General features: G+C 41.2%; 1 protein-coding gene across 1 annotated transcript in view; it reads left to right on the top strand.

Annotated features, from left to right (window-relative positions):
* Positions 1–18,688, top strand: part of ASB4 (ankyrin repeat and SOCS box containing 4) — a 58,083-nt gene that overhangs the window by 9,582 nt on the left and 29,813 nt on the right. The window contains exon 2 of the mRNA XM_079786820.1: positions 1,445–1,744. Coding sequence (XP_079642946.1) covers positions 1,445–1,744 — 300 coding nt within the window. The remainder of the gene's footprint in view (positions 1–1,444; positions 1,745–18,688) is intronic.

Raw genomic sequence — 18,688 nt, 5'->3', positions numbered from 1 at the left:
CAGTGCAGTTCTAGTGTGTAGATATGGTGTGAATTTTGTGTCCCTATCTTACCCTTGACCTCTTTTTATTTTCCTACCTTATTTTTTTGCACTTATTTTCTAGGTTATTAAAAAAATTCGTGTAAAATTTGTGAGTTGCCTTAAATTCTTCTTTGGAAAAAGGTATTGTATAAACTGACAAACAGGCAAATAAAACCTTGGTGTGACAAATTTTGTAAAGACATCAAATACATTCACACCTTAGATTGACAACAACAGCAACAACTATTTGGAAGAGAGCTGTGATGGAATAAAAATTTTAAGCTTGTAATTAAATCTTTGACATCATTCAAGACAATGATTGGGATCTTAAAAATTCTTAAATACTAGGGGCCCAGTGCACGAATTCGTGCACCCTGAAAGGAGCTGTGGGCCGCGAGGCTGCAGTGGGCACAGGGGTGGGTCTTGGCCCATCCTCCTCGCCCCCGCCTGGCCCCTCCTGCCATGGCCCCGGTCTCGTGTCTGCTGGCAGACCTGCTCCTGCTGCCGCCACTCCCACACACTGACAGTGCTGTCCCCACTTGCACCCGCTGATGGCGTGGAGTGATTGGGGCCGACACCAGCAGCAGGTGCAAGCGGGGCCGACGCCGTCAGTGGGTAGAAGCAGTAGCTGCTGCCCTGATCACCCCTCAGGAGCAGGGGGAGGTGAAGAAGCCCTCAGGGGCGATTGGGGCCAGCAGCTGCCATTCACACCCACTGACGGTGCTGAGCAATCAGGGCTGGTGCCAGGCGCCAGCAGCGGGTGTGAGTGGCGTCTCCGGTGTCAGCAGCAGGTGTGAGCTGGGCCGGCATTGGCAGCAAGTGCGAGCGCCTGGCGGCACCGCGGCATGCAGGAGCAAAGAATTTTTAGTAACTACCCTGCCTTGGTCTGGCGCCCCTGCTCGCCTGCTTCACCATCCCACCACAGCTGATGCCTGCCATGTTCCATGCTCTGCCACCTGCTGCCAACGCCCACCATGTTTGCGTGCGCCCCCTTGTGGTCAACGCACGTCATAGCAACTGGTTGTTCAGTTGTTCCGCTGTTCGGTCTATTTGCATATTAGGGTTTTATATATATAGATGAGTCTTGTGTAACTTACCATATAAAATAAAATGCAATCTCAAAAATGAAAGTCTCAAACTCAAATGCCTGGGAGAGCCAGGAAGGTAAAGTAAGTAAAAGAACAAACTAATAGAGGCTGGTAGAAATAGTGAGTACTCAAGAGCACCTGTCCCCCTTTGTACATGTAAATATGACACTTAACTAAGCATTTGTAAACCCATTAGTTACTAGTTTACAACTTCTGAATCATCTCCCTGCCCCAATTTTATAAATGTGACCAAAGTAAAATACTCTAAAAGTCCTCATAAAACATGGGGAAGTCCTAGGCCAAGAAGCTAAACTTTCTTTCCCTTTCTTTTTCAGGTTATTGGTTGCCTAGTTATAAGTTAAAGTCTTCTTGGGCAACAGGCCTGCATCTCTCTGTCTTGTTTGGTCACGTGGAATGTCTTTTGGTGCTACTGGACCACAATGCTACAATCAACTGTAGACCCAATGGGAAAACTCCTCTTCATGTGGCTTGTGAAATGGCCAACTTGGATTGTGTTAAGATCCTTTGTGACCATGGAGCAAAGCTCAATAGCTACTCCTTAAGTGGACACACAGCTTTGCACTTTTGTACAACTCCAAGCTCCATTCTGTGTGCCAAGCAATTGGTTTGGAGAGGTAAGCCTTTCTGGGTGGCTGACATTGTCATCTATTTGCACATTCACGGGTTTGAAACTTGGTGATCCTGTCTTATCTCAGACAATGTAGTAGGTATATTCATATATTAAGCGTAAGTCAGGGGCCCCTAAAAATACTTAGATAGATAGATAGATAGATAGATAGATAGATAGATAGATAGATAGACAGATAATGTTACGTTGGTGCAGGCCATTCAGTGATGATCTCATTGGAATCATGTTTTTTTTTTTGTTGTTGTTTTTTTAATTGTTGGAGGACTATTAACTTACACAAGTATTTATTTAGCTCCTATGATGTATCAGGTAATGTGCTAAGTAAGTGAAAAAGAAAAAATAGTTTCTGCCTTTAAGGAGCTTATATTCTAGTAGGTGAGATAAATGTTATAAAAATAAATTCATAAATATAAAATTATCAATTGGGAAAAGAGCAAAACAGACACTATGAAAGAGAATGTCATGCAGGAACTATTACAAAATGTTTAAGACTTTTCTAAAGATATGATATGTAAACTGAACCTTTATAATGGGAAATAGCTAGCCATTAAAAGGAAATGGATCCAAAAAGAAGAGTCTAGGTCTGGAAAATAGTAAAGTATGTGTAAAGTTATTAGGAGAGCAAAAAACTTGGAGTATTCAATAAATGTAAGAAGGCCAGTGAGGCCAGAGTATCATGGTTATGGGGTTAGGGTGGGAGGACAAGAGCGTAGAATGCAGTGTCACAAGATGACACTGGATGTGTTAGACCACATATGACCTGCTAGAGGCCAAGGTATGGGGATTAGAAATGGAGCCATTGAAGAGTTTTAAGCAATAAAATGACATGGTTTAATTTTCACTTAAATTCATCATTCTGTAGTTATGTAGAAATTAGAGGCCCAGTGCATGAATTCATGCATGGGTGGGGTCCCTCGGGGTGGCCTGTGGGGATCAGGCTGAAACCCACAGTCCAATGCAGCCTGCAGCTCCTACCTGCCACTTTTGCTCATTCTGACCCCACTGTGCCTGCAGTGGGCTCATGCCCAATCAGTCCCCTCTCGAGGGGAGTGGCCTGCGGGATCAGGCTGAAACCAGCTCTCTGACATCCCCTGAGGGATCCCGTATTGTGAGAGGGCACAGGCCAGGCCAAGGGATCCCACCGATGCACGATTGGGGCTAGGGAGGGACCACAGGAGGGCTCCAGGGCTTGTCCGGCCCCATCTTGCCCACTCCCAATTGGCCAGACCCCAGCAGCAAGCTAACCTACCAGTCGGATCATCTGGCCCCTGTAGTCAGTGCACGTCATAGCGAGCAATTTAGTGGCCTTAGCTTATCATTAGCATATTACACTTTGATTGGTTGAACGGTCAACCAGTCAACTGGACGACCAGACACTTAGCATATTAGGCTTTTATTATATAGGATAGGGTTGGAGGAGGCCGAGAATGGATGCCAGGAGATGATCAGAGAAGCTATTGCAATAGTGTAGTTGAGAAAAGCAAACTTGGATAGGAAGATTAGAAGATGGGTTTGCAATATGTTTTACATGCAGAATTGATGTGATTTGGAGATGGATTAGAAATGAGTTGGGGGGTGATCAGTGAAGGAAAAGGAAGTTGTGAAAGTAACTGTATGATTCTAGCTTCAGAAATTGGGTGGATAGCGATGTTATTTCCTTAAAATGGGGAAACTTGAGGAATAAGCACGTATACGGGGAAAATCTTTATATCAGGTGGTGTTTTTTTAAGGCAAGTTTACATGAGCATAATTTCCATACAGTAAAATTCACTATTTTTGAGAAACATATAGTAGTGAAAACATCACCACAATCATCTCAAAAAATCCCCTGATGCCCTTTGTAGTTAATCACCTCACTCTTACCCCATCTCCAGTGACCAGTGATCTGTTTTCTGTTTCTATAGTTTTGTCTTTTTCAGAATGTCATATAAATTAAGTTATACAATATGTAGCCTTTTGAGTTCTGTTTCTCCCAGTTAGCATAATGTATCTGAGATTCATCCAGGTGGTTGCACTGACCAGTAAATTAGACCTTTTATTGCTGAGTAGAATTTCTGGTGTAAATATAACACAGTTTATTCATAAGAAGGACATTTTTATTGCTTCTAGTTTTGGGCAATTTTTATTTTATTTTAATGTTTTTATTGATTTCAGAGAGGAAGGGAGAGGGAGAAAGAGATAGAAACATCAATTAGAGAGAATCATTGATCAGCTGCCTCCTACACGCCCCCTACTGGGGATGGAGCATACAACCTGGGCATGTGTCCTGACCTGGAATTGAACCATGACCTCCTTATTCATGGGTCAATGTTCAACCATTGAACCACACCAACTGGGCAGTTTTAAGCAATTTTGAAAAAAATGCTGACATAAACATTTGCATACAGGTTCTTATGTGGACATGTTTTCATTTCTTTGGGTAAGTACCTAGAAGTGGGATGATGGATCATATGGTAAACTTATAAGAAAGTGCCAAACTGTTTTCTAAAGAATCTTACTGTTTTTCATCCCCACCAGCAATGTATAAGAGTTCCAGTTGCTCTTCATCCTTGCCAGAACTTGGTAATGTCAGATTTTAAAAAACTTTATTTTAGTCATTCTAATCCTCTCTAATAAAATGGTAATATGCAAATTAACCATCACTCCGCTACATAAGCCATGCCCACCAGCCAAGCCACGCCCACCAGCCAATCAGGGAGACTATGCAAATTAACCCCCATCCAAGATGGCTACAGCCACAGAGAGCAAGGTTACCCAGGTAACAGAGGAAGCCAAGCTTTCTCATAGCCGTTGCAGGCCTAAGCCTCCACTCAAGCTACAAAGTTTCAATTATAGAAGGTAAACAAATTCAAACAAATGGCGGCAGAATGGAGCTTGAGAGAGCAGGCCAGGGTTGCCAGCGGCAACAGGGGAAGCAAAGCTTTCCGCACACCCTGGCCGGGCTCACCCGCTTAGGGCTACAAAGTTTCAATTGTAGAAGGTGAATTAACTGCCACAAAAATGGCTGCCGCCCAGGAGGGAGCAGCAGGCTTGGCTCCGCTCCAGGCTACAAAGTTTCAATTGTAGAAGGAAAATAAATTCCAGATACCAGGCCTCCGCTTGGGTTGCCAGGGGGCGTGGCCGGCCTGCAAACCACCACAGACCCCTCGCTCAGGCCACCCCACACCCCAAGGGAACCCCACCCTGATCCGGGACACCCTTCAGGGCAAACCAGCTGGCCCCCACCCGTGCACCAGGCCTCTATCCTATCTAATAAAAGAGTGATATACAGATTGATCATCACTGCAACACACAATATAGCTGCCCCCATGTGGTCAAAGATCCTGCCCCCATGTGGACACAAGATGGCCACCACAAAATGGCCAGCAGGAGAGGGCAGTTGGGAGGCACCCGGCCTGCAAGGGAGGGCAGTTGAGAGGGACCAGGCTTGCAAGGGAGGGCAGTTGGAGGTGATCAACCCTGCAGGAGAGGGCAGTTAGGGGTGACCAGGCTGGCAGAGGAGGGAAGTTGGGGGCAATCGGGCTGGCAGGGGAGCAGTTAAGCATCAACCAGGCTGGCAGCGGAGTGGTTAGGGGGTGATCAGGCTGGCAGGCAGAAGCGGTTAGGGGCAATCAGGAAGGCAGGCAGGCAAGCAGTTGGGAGCCAGCAGTCCTGGATTGTGAGAGGGATGTCCGACTGCCCGTTTAGGCCCGATCCTGGTAGGATCGGGCCTAAACGGGCAGTCGGACATCCCTCCAGGAGTCCCAGATTGGAGAGGGTGCAGGCTGGGCTGAGGGACAACCCCCCGCCGTGCACGTATTTCGTGCACGGGCTTCTAGTAGGTATATAATAGTATGTCATTATGATTTTAGTTTGAATTTCACTAATGACTAAAACTATTGAATATGTTTTCATGTATGTATTTACCAGGTACATATTCACTTTGGTGAAATGTCTATTCATATCTGTAGCTCCTTTTTTTAAAAAAATGGTTATTTATTTCTTTATTATTGATTTATGGGAGTTATTTACATATTTTGGATACTAGCCCTTCATTAGATATGTGGTTTGCAAATATTTAAGCTCATTTTTTGACTTTTCATTTTCCTACCAGTGTCTTTAAAAGAACAAAATTATTTAATTTTGATAAATTCAGTTGATCATTTTACCTCTTATGGTTTGTGCTTTTTGTGTTCTAGCTAAGAAATCTTTGACTAATCTAAATAAATATTTTTCTTCTATTTTTTCTTCTTAAAGTTTTAAAATTTCAGGTTTTACTTCTAGGTCTTTGATTCATTCATCTTGAGTTATTATTATTATTATTATTATTATTATTATGGATATGGTATAAGGTAAGGGTTGAGGGTCTTTTTTTTATAGATGTCCAAATGTTTTGACACATCATTTGTTGAAAAGTCAATTCTTTCACCATTGAATATGCCTTTTATCTTTATGAAAAATCAATTGGCCCTGGCCGGGTAGCTCAGTTGGTTAGAGCATCCTCCAGATACACCACTGTTGCAGGTTTGATCCTTGATCAAGACACATATGAGAATCAACCAATGAATGCATGGATAGGTGGAACAACAAATTGATGTTTGTCTCTTTCTTCCCCGCCCCCTCAAGTCAATCAATAAAAAAATTTTTAAAAAAAATTAATTGGTCAAATATATATGGTTCTATATATGTATGTATATATGTATGGTTTGATATACAAAATAGATATACAAACTTTAACAGAGATAGCTCAATTTTGAAACTGAAATATATTTTAATAAACACTGCCTTTATTATTATTCAAACTATATATATATATGTGTGTGTGTGTGTGTGTGTGTGTGTGTGTGTGTGTGTATATACATATATATATGTGAGTGTATATAAAATGTTTTCTGGATAATGCTCCACTGACTTGATTGCTGTGGATTTATACTAATTCTCAAAATCACTTCTAATCTAGGAATGACTCCTCCCAGATTAGTTTTGAACATGAGAAGTTTCAGATCTCTTTGACATCAAAGTGACTAAGTCAAAAATGCACTTGACATAAAAATATGGATTTCAGAAAAGAGCTCTGGACTAAGGCTGTCAGTGTAGAAATTGTTGGCCTATAGACTATAGTTGAAGCTAAAGAAATCAATGAAATCACCTAGATAAATACTGTAGAGCAGGCGTCCTCAAACTACGGCCCGCGGGCCACATGCGGGTGTTTTTGCCGTTTTGTTTTTTTACTTCAAAATAAGATATGTGCAGTGTGCATAGGAATTTGTTCATAGTTTTTTTTTAAAACTATAGTCCGGCCCTCCAACGGTATGAGGGACAGTGAACGGGCCCCCTGTTTAAAAAGTTCGAGGACCCCTGCTGTAGAGAGTGAAAAGAGAACCTAGGACAAAACCCTGATAAATTCTTACATTTAAATGTGATGGAATGGAGAGAAGCCAAGAAATGCGCGTAAAGGGGATTGGTAAATACAACTGGAGAAAGCCCAAGAATATTTTGGCATCACAGAGACTAAGAAAGAGGCAGTTCAAGAAGGAGAGAGTGGTCAGCCGTACTGATAACTACTTAGAGGTTTAATTAGATGTTCATTAAATTAAGTGACAGAGTTATCACTGACAAAAATAGTTTTAATGAAATGGTGGGTATTAAAGCCAGATTAGAATGATATAAGGTGTAAATGGGAGGTTAGAAACTAGAGATGGCATATGTTAATTATTGTTACAAGAAGCTTGGCTGCAAAAGTGAGCATAAGAATAGAATGATTGCCCTGGCCAATGTGTGGCTCAGTTGGTGGGAGTGTTGTCCAATACACCAAAAAGTGGCAGGTTCAATTCCTGGTTAGGGCACATACCCAGGCTGTATAGGTTTGATTCCCAGTCGGGGTGCATGTGGGAAGCAACCAATCAAAGTTTCTCTCTCACATTCATGTTTCTCCCTCTCTCTCTCTCTCTCCCCTTTCTCTCTTTCTCATTTTTAAAAAAATCTTTATAGTTGAGATTATTATAGATGTCCCTCTTTCTCCCCCCATTGCCCCCCTCCACCCCGTTCCTGCCCCACCTCAGGCTCTCGCCACCCGATTATCTGTGTCCATAGGTAATGCATATATGCATTTAAGATCTTTGTTTAATCTCTTCCCAACCCCCACCCCACTCTCCTTCCCTCTGAGAATTGTCAGTCTGTTCCATTTCCATGCCTCTGATACTATTTTATTCACCAGTTTATTCTGTTCATTATATTTCTTACTCATTTATTTTTAGATTAAATTGTTGATAGATATGTATTTGTTGCCATTTTGTTGCTCATATTTTTTTTATCTTTTTCTTCTTCTTCCTCTTCTTAAATAATACTCTTCAATATTTCATATAATACTGGTTTGCTGGTGATGAACTCCTTTAGCTTTTTTTTTGTCTGTGAAGCTCTTTATCTGACCTTCAATTCTAAATGATAGCTTTACTTGGGTAGAGTAATCTTGGTTGTAGATTCTTGAATGTTGGTACCCTTGAAGTTGTCCCAGAGGCTCCTTACACTATCTTCATATTTTTGGATTATTTTTCTCTTTGCTCTTCTGGTTGGGTGTTTTTTGCTTCCTCATATTTCAAATCATTGATTTGATTCTCAGAATCCTCTACTCTATTGTTGAATCCCTGTGTATTATTCTTTATTTCAGTCAGTGTATGCTTAATTTCCTACTGGTCCTTTTCCATTTTTTTGGAGGTTTCTAGAAGATTATTGAATAACCTTATAACTGTTGTTCTGAACTGTATATCCAGTAGTTTGCTTTCTTCCATTTCTTTCATTTGTGACATGTTTCTTTGTCTCTGCATTTGGCTGCTTCCCTATGTTTGTTTCTATGTATTGGGTAGACCTGCTATGTCTCTTTGAGTTGGTAGAGTGGCCTTGTGTAGTAGGTGTTCTATAGGGCCCAGTGGCTCAGCCTCCCCAGTCACCTGAGCTGAGAGCTCTAGATGTACCCCTTTGTGGGCTGTGAGCACAGTCTTGTTGTAGTTGAGACTTGATTGCTATTGGTGTCACTGGGAGGAATTGACGTCTAGACCAGCTGCAACTACAGTGGAAGAGCTGCTGTGCAGGAAACACTCTATGGAGCAGGACTTGCTTCAGAGGGGCTTTGGCGCTCACTGAGTCTGCCCCTTGCGTGTGTCACTTATGGATGTGAAGAGTTGTAATCTGATATGGTCTGACACTGACCACTGGTACACTGGCTCTTGGATCTCCAGCAAGGTGCAAAGTCAGCCACTGCCTGGGGCCACTCAGCAGGAGCTACAGAGAGATCTGCTGATTCCTCCTCTTTGTATCGGGTTTGGAAGTGCCAAGATGAGGCCCAGCTGTCAAGCAAGTCAGGCTGGTGCTGGTGCCGGTGCCGGGTCTTGGGCCTTTTATTGATAGGTTTGGGGCTCCCTGACCAAGCTGAAGCTTGTTTGAGATTTTAGCCTGAACAAGGACAGGGCATTCATTTGCAAAAGCTGCTGCACACAGCTTGAGTGAGGTTGTAAATTGGATGAGGTGGAGTCTTAGGGAATCATAAGGGCAGAGCAAACAGAAATGGCTGCCAGTCAGCCCTGCGACCAGGGAAGTCCCAGCATAGGAACAATGATCCCTGCAAGCACCTCCATCTGGGAGAAAGCCGTCCCCGAGTTCCTGCCCTGATGCCAGACATTCCAGTTCCTCCTCGTATGTGTCTGTGTTCCCCAAAGCCTCGCCCTGGTGCTGGAGCTCAGAGGAAGCGGGACTTTGTAAGTTCAGTTTGTGGTGCCGGCCTTTTAAGAGGAACAGCTGGGTCTCCAGCAGCCTCTGTGTCACTGAGCCACAATCTGCACTGGTTTTTATAGTCCATAATTCTTACTACCCATAGGGACTTCTTTTCCCAGCTCTGGGACCCTGGGCTGGGGGGCTGGTGTGGGGCTGGGACCCCTGCTCCTCTGGGCAGCCTCTGCAGAGACAATCTCCCTCCCAATTAAGAAGGGGGCACACGTGAGTGCCAGCCCAGACTGTTTCTCACCTCTGCACATCCTACCAGTCTCAGTGTGCTTTCTTCTTTACTTCTCTAGTTGGAGGACTCCCATTCAGCCAGCTTTCCAGTGGTTCTGGATGATGCTTGTTCTGTATTTTAGTTGTGATTTTGATGTGGTTGTGGGAGGCGGTGAGTACAGGAGTTTACCTAGGCCACCATCATCAAATCTCCCCCTTTCTCTCTCTTAAAAAAAAAAAAAAGAAAGAATAGCATGATTGCTGAAGGGGGTTAGGGAGTCACAGGAGAGTATTACCTACAGTTGGAGAGAAAAGAAAATGTTTGTATACTGAATGGAATGATTTATAGAAAGAAAACTGTTGAAGATGCATTAGATAGGATAACTGAAAGGTCCAAATTTTAGAGAAGTTGAGACAGGATAAAATCCAGAGACCATAAGACATATCCTCAATTTTAACAGATGGGCTGACGTACAAGATTGCTTTAAATGCCAGAGGCATTCATAGATTTGGTTGTAGTATGATGACAGTTAATATCTGATGGTTTTTTCCTCTGAATAATGTATGAAGCCAAGTCATCAGCCAAAAATGAGAGCATAAAGGGTGAACATTTTGATGAGAGAGGGGAAGGTATGGAAAAGTCATGGGGAAATGATGGGAGAACGATTAAAGGGTTCCATGGCCTTCTCAACCTGTGAGAATTAAGAAGAAAACAAGCAGCTCAGCTTGTGCTCCTGGGCGGAAGGGCCTAGTGCAGAGACACCTGCAGAATGGTAGGTGTCATCAGTGGGAGCTTATCCACCTGACCGCATGTGGCCATCACCTCCTTTCACATTTAGTTTCAATTTAGATTTTAATTAATGAACTTAAACGTTTAAGCTTTTTATTTTTAGATGGTTAATAAATTATATATTTGTTTAATTCTTGACTTTTATATCAATGCCTTCGTCAACCACTGGCTGACAGAAAGCTGCCATCCCTGTCACTCCTCAGAGGTGTTACCACACACCTTTCCAGGAGGACACAGTTATTTCCCACCTCCTTTACCCCTGTCCACGGAGGGAGACTACCCAGAGATTGGAAGGATTAGGCTGATAACAAGGAGAAAGAGTGGAAGTCCTTTCAAGATACACTTACTCTTTAGAGCCATGGCACCAAAGGCCAAAGCCATAATGAAAAGAAAGATCAATTAGATGAAGCAAAAATATTCAATGTCTGTGTGGCAAACAGACCTTAAAATTAAAAGGCCATTATAAAATGGGGAAACTATTTGAGACTACATGACAGAGAGGGGGAGAGAGAGAGAAAGATGTAAGAGAGACACATGGATTGGTTGCCTCCTCCCCGCTTTCTCCCCCAGCCCCACTGGGGCTAGGAATTGAACCTGCAACCCAGTTACCTGCCCTTAACTGGGAATTGAACACGAGACCTTTCAGTGTGGGGGCTGGTGCTCTAATCACTAAGCAACACCAGCCAGGGCAATATACAAAGAAAAGTATTAAAACTTGAAGGAGGTTAACAACGAAGAGAAATTTTTAAAGAAAGAAAGAGCAAAAGGACCAAGAACAGGAAAAGATATTTCAGGGGGAAAAATGACAAATAAAGATAACAATGATCACCTACATTGGGAATCAGTAAAATGTCAATTAAAGTAACAACTTATTGTTGTTTATTGTGTTAACAAAGATACAAAAGATTATAACTCGTATGATGACTAACTTATTAGGAAGTGCTTTCATATACTCCTAATGGAGTGTAAATGCACAGCTGGGGGGGTTGGGGGGCAATATCTAAAGCTTAAAACCTTCTTTCACTCAAAGTTCACTTCAGGGATGAGATACTAATTTGAGATCCTTTGGTTCAGGGCTTTCAATTGTGACTGTAGAGCCTCAAATTCAGGCTGTGGATTATTACCAAACCAGGTTATACATTGAGTCAAAGAGATAACTGATGAGAAAGCAAGACATTTATCACGTAACAGAATTGTGCTAGGTCACATGATCTATATAATACACTAGAAGTGGAGACATTTTCCTAATTCTATAATAGTCTTCAAAATAGTGTAGTTATAGTGTATTTTATTGTATATTTTTGCATTAGAAGGTTTGATTGGTTAAAGTATACATTTAAATATACCACAATTTAAAACTGGGTATATTGGCATTTATTATTTTAAAATATATTTTGTCTCAAAAAATTGTCTGATTTCTTTTGCCCTTGAAAAGTCATTTAAAAAACTAAAAAATATTTGAATAGCTAATAGAAGAATTTTGAGCTGTATTACTTCCACAGCATACAGACATTAATAATGATATTGTCCAGGAATATTCACTGACATGGAAATATTTTTTTAAAAAAGTTTATAGGAGAATATGAACTGAATAAACTTATTTTTTAAAAATTTATATATGATTATGCATACTGAAAAATAGTATCCAAAGTATCACAGTCAAACTTGATACCATAGCTAATGGTTAGCTGTAGCAAAGCAACATGAAAAAGGAAATGTTATTTCAGATCCTTATTCCTAGGATAATATACGTGTGTTTTGAGAGTGGTACCTGGCAAGTATTTTTTTTAAATGTGAATAAGATAATCAGGGAAATTTTTACCCATTTTATGAATAGATAAATAGAGAAAGGGGGAAGGTCAATGCTTGGAGCTGAGTCTGCTGGTCTGGAAACTCTAGATGACTGTGAGCATCTTGTATCCTTTCTTTTGTATTTTATGTCTTCGGCCCCTTGGACAGGCCTCGGTATATTGGGAGTACTCAATAAACGATCCCTCACTGATCTCAGAATGGCTCCAGGAGCCCTGAGCACATGGATGGGAATGAATGCCATCTAATACACGGAAACTTATTTCATGGTTAATGAAATGCTGCCGTTGGTCAGTTTTACCCTCTCAGTCTCCAGGGAGAGAGCGGAAGAATGGAGTTTCTCTCTCTTGGATTATGTGGTAGGCACTTTGAGGAGAAGTCCCATACATCACTTCGTGGCCGGACAGAGAGAGTTGAAACAGCCTACAGACAAGAAAAATAAGTCAGGCTAACATTAAACTCAGGACCAGAGAAGTCCATTAGCGGAAAAACCAATGCCATGGCAACTGAAAACCAATGTAATTTCATTTGCTATTTAATGGCCTCTTTATGGAAAAGTGCTCTTTGTGGGAAAGGCTAATTGAGGCCAAAAAATTGCCTGCAATTTTCTCTTAAAGGACTTTTTTCTCTCTCTTTTTTTTCAATGTTGCAGAGCCTGCTTTGTCCCCATGCTGTATTTTTGTCTGCTAATTTTCTGTTGGCCTTTCTACTTAATGCTCCCCATCCCCTGGCCTTTGTTTCCTTTGGTATTAGTATAATAGTGTTCACCGGTTGAGAGGGCTTATTTACCTCAATGAAAATGTCCTCTCCCTGAATCCTGCATTTTCCTCCCAATAAAGAGAGTCAGGTCAGGTTTAGCTGGCTGAAAAGCAGCATATTATTTCTACCTATTTCCTTTCGCCAGAGGAAAATAAAAGCTGCTTGCTTTACTCTGCAGGAAGCAAATCCTGACAGTGGGAGGAAAATCTGGTCCTGCAGGAGAGCCATAAAAATTCAAATGTTTCCTGGTGGAGCATGAGGGCAATGTAAAAGAGACCGTGCCTTCTCAAAGACTGTCCCTGCTTCTTGGTGTGACAGTGACACAAGTTACCAGCATGTTAGGAAAGTCTCTAGTTAATGGTGACGACAGAGTAAGGCAAGATGTCACTGGACTTCTCTGTTAGTAAAAAAATGGTTATGCTGGCTTGACAGACACCTGTCTCACCACCCATCACCTCCCATCTTCACTTATGTTATCCCTCGTAATAGCACATGTCTGACCACCCTACTCATTTACACACAACTTGGGAGATTTTTTGCCCCATATGCTCTATTGTTAGTATCACCTGTACAATGGAAATTTAATATTGTCTTCAAATTGACATTACTTACTGAGTTTAATTTTAAAGAAAACTTCATATCATTATACAAATTAATTTAACATTGTAAAAATGATGGCAAAATCCTTTGCCGTACATAGAAGGTAATAGTAACAGTAAATAATGAGTAAATTCTTGACTTCCATTGGCCAAAACCCTTGTCTTTTGGATGGCAAAGAGTGATCCTAAAAAGCCTTGTCTTCTGGTCGCTGATGCTTCTAGAAGCACTGTCTCCAATCATTCTGCTGTGAATGAGTGAACTTGCAGTTTATTTGAAGGCCACCTCTTTTTTTTTTTCTTTTTTTTTCTTTTTTTTTTTTTTTACATATAACACTTTATACTGTATAATGCAAGAGGCCTGGTGCACGAAATTTCATGCATGGGGAGAGGGGGTGTCCCTCAGCCCAGCCTGCCCCCTCTCACAGTCTGGGACCCCTTGCTCCTTACTGCCTGCCTGCAGCAGAGGCAGAAGAGGCTCCTGCCACCCAGCCGTGAGCCCGGCTTCTGGCTGAGTGGCATTCCCCCTGTGGGAGCGCACTGACCACCAGGGGGCAGCTCCTGCACTGAGCATCTGCCCCCTGGTGGTCAGTGCGCATCATAGCAACCGGTCATTCTGCTGTTTGGTCGATTGGCATATTAGGATTTTATTATATAAGATACAGTCCATATTGAATTTTCCCCACTGGTCCCAATACTGTCATTTACATCTATTTTTTTTTCCCCATCCAGGATCCTATCCTAGATCACACACAGTCGTGTCTCCTCAGCCAACTTTAATTCCACCCAGTTCTCCAGTCTTTTTCTTTCTTCCATGGCATTGATATTCTAGTAGTCCAGCCAGTTGTTTTCCAAAATGTCCTTTAATTTGTATTTACCTGATTGTTTTCTCATTACTACATTCAAGTTAAATATTCTTGGCAGGAATACCACCAAGGTGCTATTCCTAAAGATTTAATTTTCTTGAAATTTAGTAGCTTAATTTAAGATGTGTATTGACATTAAGCATTGTGTAATAGATTTTGTGGAATAAAGTACCTTTTCAATTTCTAGATTCAGTTCCTTCTGCAGTTCAGGGAAATTTTTTGTATTTTATCATTAACTGTAGTTGTCTCCATTAGATCACCCGTGTCTGTCTGTCATATCTATTAACTCTAATTGTGTTGTCATTGGTGTTTTTCTTCTGCATACACTGTAATACACCCAGTCAGGCAGCAGGTACCTCTGCCTGGTAAAGAATGTTCCACATAAAATCATAGCACACTTTGGGAACCACTGCCTTAAGCAATGCTTTGTGAAGTTGATGGTCTACTTAATGGTGACATTTTAGAAGCATCTCCTTTAGAATCAGAAGTGAAACTAGTTTGCTGCTCTCAACATATTTCTTGGGCTCTGTCCTGGAGGTCCTAGCCAACCCAAAGAGAAATAAAATATATGAAGACGGGAAAGCAGGAGGTAACACTGCCATTATTTCACACACTTTCTTTGTCTACATAAAAAACAACAACCAAGAAACTCTAAGGTTAAATGGTTAGAATTTATAATTGAGTTTAGCAGAGGTACTGCATTTGAGATCAATATACAAAAATTGATTGCATTTTTACATACCAGAAACAAGCAGCGAGAAATTATAATGCAAGGAAAGATAGATTTATAATACCACACAAACTTAAGGGGCCCAGAAAATATATTCAACAAAAGGGTGGGAAAAATACAAAAATTGATTAGAAGACATTAAGAAGATACTACATTCGAGGTTTATTATGAAAAATGCAGTTCTTGATTACTCCCTCCTCAGAGGCAATCACTTTCACTTATTTTAGCTGATGAGTTCGATATTTATCTCCATATTGCTAAATAAATATCATTTTTCTATGCATAAAATTGAAAAGAATAAGTAGCAACAAAAGCAGTTTTCTGATGATCTATTGATCCATCGTAATAGGTGAGGATCTGGCTTCTCTTCCTTCCCCCTATCCCCCAACCCTACCTGCCCCCATACAGGAACCTTTCCTGCCCTCCATTCTCACAATGGAGTTATAACTATGCGGTTTGTACTAAACTAGGATGCCTTTTCCTTCTTTTTACAACATTTTGTTTTTCCCTACAGTTAATTGTCTTTTTTTTTTGCTTTAGGCTTTAGTTTTCTATGTATAATCACTCTTGTAAGCCCCAACCTTTTCCCAGTAGTTTTAATCTTTTCTGAAAATATTTAATCCAACAGTTACTTTGTCGGTTTGTTTTCTTGCGAAAGTTCCTCTGGAGCCTTCAGATCTGCTCCAACCACTTTCATCCGGGAAACTCCATCCCCTCCAGTCCACCTGGAGACTCCCTGTGCTTCCCTGCCGTGTTGCGATTCCTGTTTCCTGGATCCAGGGTCCTCTTGTCTCTTGCTTTGTTGCCTATTTGGGTTGTGTGCATCCTCTTTCTGAGAAAATGTGCAAGAGAGTACACATGCTCCAGAAGGCATTGATTCTCCCCTGATTTGGCATAGAATTCTGGATTGATAATCATTTTCCTTTAGAATGATGAAGGCATTCCTCCATTGCCTGCCAGTTTTTAGTACTGTTGCTAAAAAATCAGAAGCCATTTCATTTCTTCATCCTCTCTAAGTGACCTATTATCTTACCCTGAGGTGAGGAATGGTTGTGTGTGTGTGTGTGTGTAATTTGCATTTTGTCTTTGATGTTCTGAAAATTCAATGATGATGTGCCTTGATGCGTTTATTTGCATCCATTGTACTGGATCCTATCAACCCCCAAATTTGCATGTCAGTTCTAGTAAATGCTCCTGGATTACAGGGTGGGGCAAAAATAGGCTTATAGTTGTATTTGAAACACAGAGTTTATTCTTATATTATTATTTATTAATTATTGTATTACTTGCCATACGAACAACTGTAAACCTACTTTTGCCCCACTCTGTATTTACTGCATGACTTCTGTTTTCTGTATGCTCTCTTCCTTGCATTGCTATTATTTAGATATTAAACCCCTGGACTGTTGCTCTAATGCCTTAGATTGTCTCTTCAGTTTTTATTTTTTTTATTTTTATGCTTTACTTTCTGGGAGATTTACTCCAAATTGTTTTTCTCTGTTTTTCATTGTCTCTGTCTATCATCTAAATCTATCTTTAGATGTTTTATTAATTCTTGGTGGTCTGCTGATATTTAAGGCTGAGTGACTAAAAGCTGATTTGGAAGTTAGGTGTAAGGGTAGGGTTAGCTTCACGTTGGGGGATGTGGTTGTACCTTTTATCTGATAAATCCCTGACATAGTAACCTTAGATCTTCTTTCTAAGCTGGTAAGAAAACCCTACCAGGATTCTCCCTGAAGGGCCAAGCCCTGATTCCAGTATTCTAGGTGCCATGTTGGGGCAGGGAATGGGAATGCAAATGTAGTGTAAATGCTTTCTAGAATGCTCTACCCTCTCTTCACTGAACTTTTATTCCTATTTAAGGCCTTAGTTCAGACATCAATTTCAAAGATCATTTTCCCGAATTCCCTTAAACCAAGGTGGGTTCCTATGTTATTCTGTAGTCTGTAGCATGTTGTACATTTCCTTTGTGGCACGTAACACTTTATTTGTTTAACTCTTTGACTACTTTTCTCCCTCACTTAACTATCCATCTCATTAGAGCAGAGTTTGCTCCTCATAGTCCAGTGCATAGTACATATGGGTTGTTGATTTTTGAATTTTTATTGAATGTTCAATTAGGAATATAAGCATGGAACAGACTTTGGAACCTCAGAAGGAAGGCAGTGGAGGGTGGGTGGGTGAGAAGAGATCAACCAAAGAACTTGTATGCATATATACATAACCCGTGGACACAGACAATAGGGTCGTGAAGGCCTGGGGTGGGGGCAAGCTAGAAGAGGTCAGTGGCGGCGGGACATATGTAATACTTTCAACAATAAAGATTTTAAAAAAAAAGAATAAATGCTAGAGCTAGGGAAGAGTGTGTGAGCAACACCATCACTGGAAAAAATGACTCCAAGTTTATGGTTTACTGCACCCATTGCTTCTTTTCTGCTATGAAGAAAGTATGTCAGGAAGGAGGGAGACATCAGAAGTGTCGAATACTACTGAGAAACCCAGTAAGTTGAGAGTTAAAAAGTTTCCATTGGATTTAGTGACATAAAAGGACTTGGAGATTGTAGCCATCAGTTGTGTGATGGATACAGAAATCAGAAGGGGAGGGATGGCTAACTAAAAAGAGGTTGTCTATGAGGGTGAACAAGTAGTGTTTGTGAAGAGGAAGCAATAGGGTAGACAAAGAGGGAAATGCAGTTTAGAAAATGTCTCACTTTTAATGACCAAAACCTGAGCATTAAAAAAAAAATCCACTAATGGAACAGACATTGAAGACAGAAAGGAAGGCTGATTTATGGTGTGAGGATTCTGAGAAATTTGGGAAATTAGATCTAGAACCAAGTAGAGGAATTGGCTCTGGAGAGATCACTTGTCCTGGTGTAGCTGGAGGCAAAAAAAAAAAAAGGAGAGGGCAGGAGTTAATGTGTTAATGTGTGCGGTGGTAAGGCTTTAAGGAAGTTTCCGTAGGAAATGTATAGTCTACGTAAAGTAAGATGTGAGGAGGTCTGAGAGTGAAGAAAGAGGAAGAAGGGTTAAAGATTGAGGAGTGAAAAAGGTTTGAGATTATTATTGACAGGGAGGGGATAAGTTAAACAGAGAAATAATGGGTTGCTGAGCAGTCTTGAAGACCCAGTTGAGTTTTTATGTGTGACTTTATGGCGGTACCAGTCTTGCACACATGGCACATCACCTGAAGAGTAATTTTTGCCACACATCTCTCAGCTGCATAGAACCAGGTAGGTGCTATGAAAAGTGGGAGGTAGTGGAAGGTCTGGGCAAAAGAGTTTTTGAAATGATGGAATATGGAACTTAGCTGGATAGGTAGGGAAGGAGAGTAGTACATCTAATGGACGACGAGAACACAGAGGGGTTCTAATGAAACCAAGATGTGAAGATGCAGTATGGGCAGAGCATCGAA

This window comes from Cnephaeus nilssonii (assembly GCF_951640355.1).
Source record: "Cnephaeus nilssonii genome assembly, chromosome: 12".
NCBI classification, from domain to species: Eukaryota; Metazoa; Chordata; class Mammalia; order Chiroptera; family Vespertilionidae; genus Cnephaeus; species Cnephaeus nilssonii.
The sequence above is the reverse complement of the archived record's forward strand: the minus strand, read 5'-3'. Positions and strand labels throughout refer to the sequence as shown.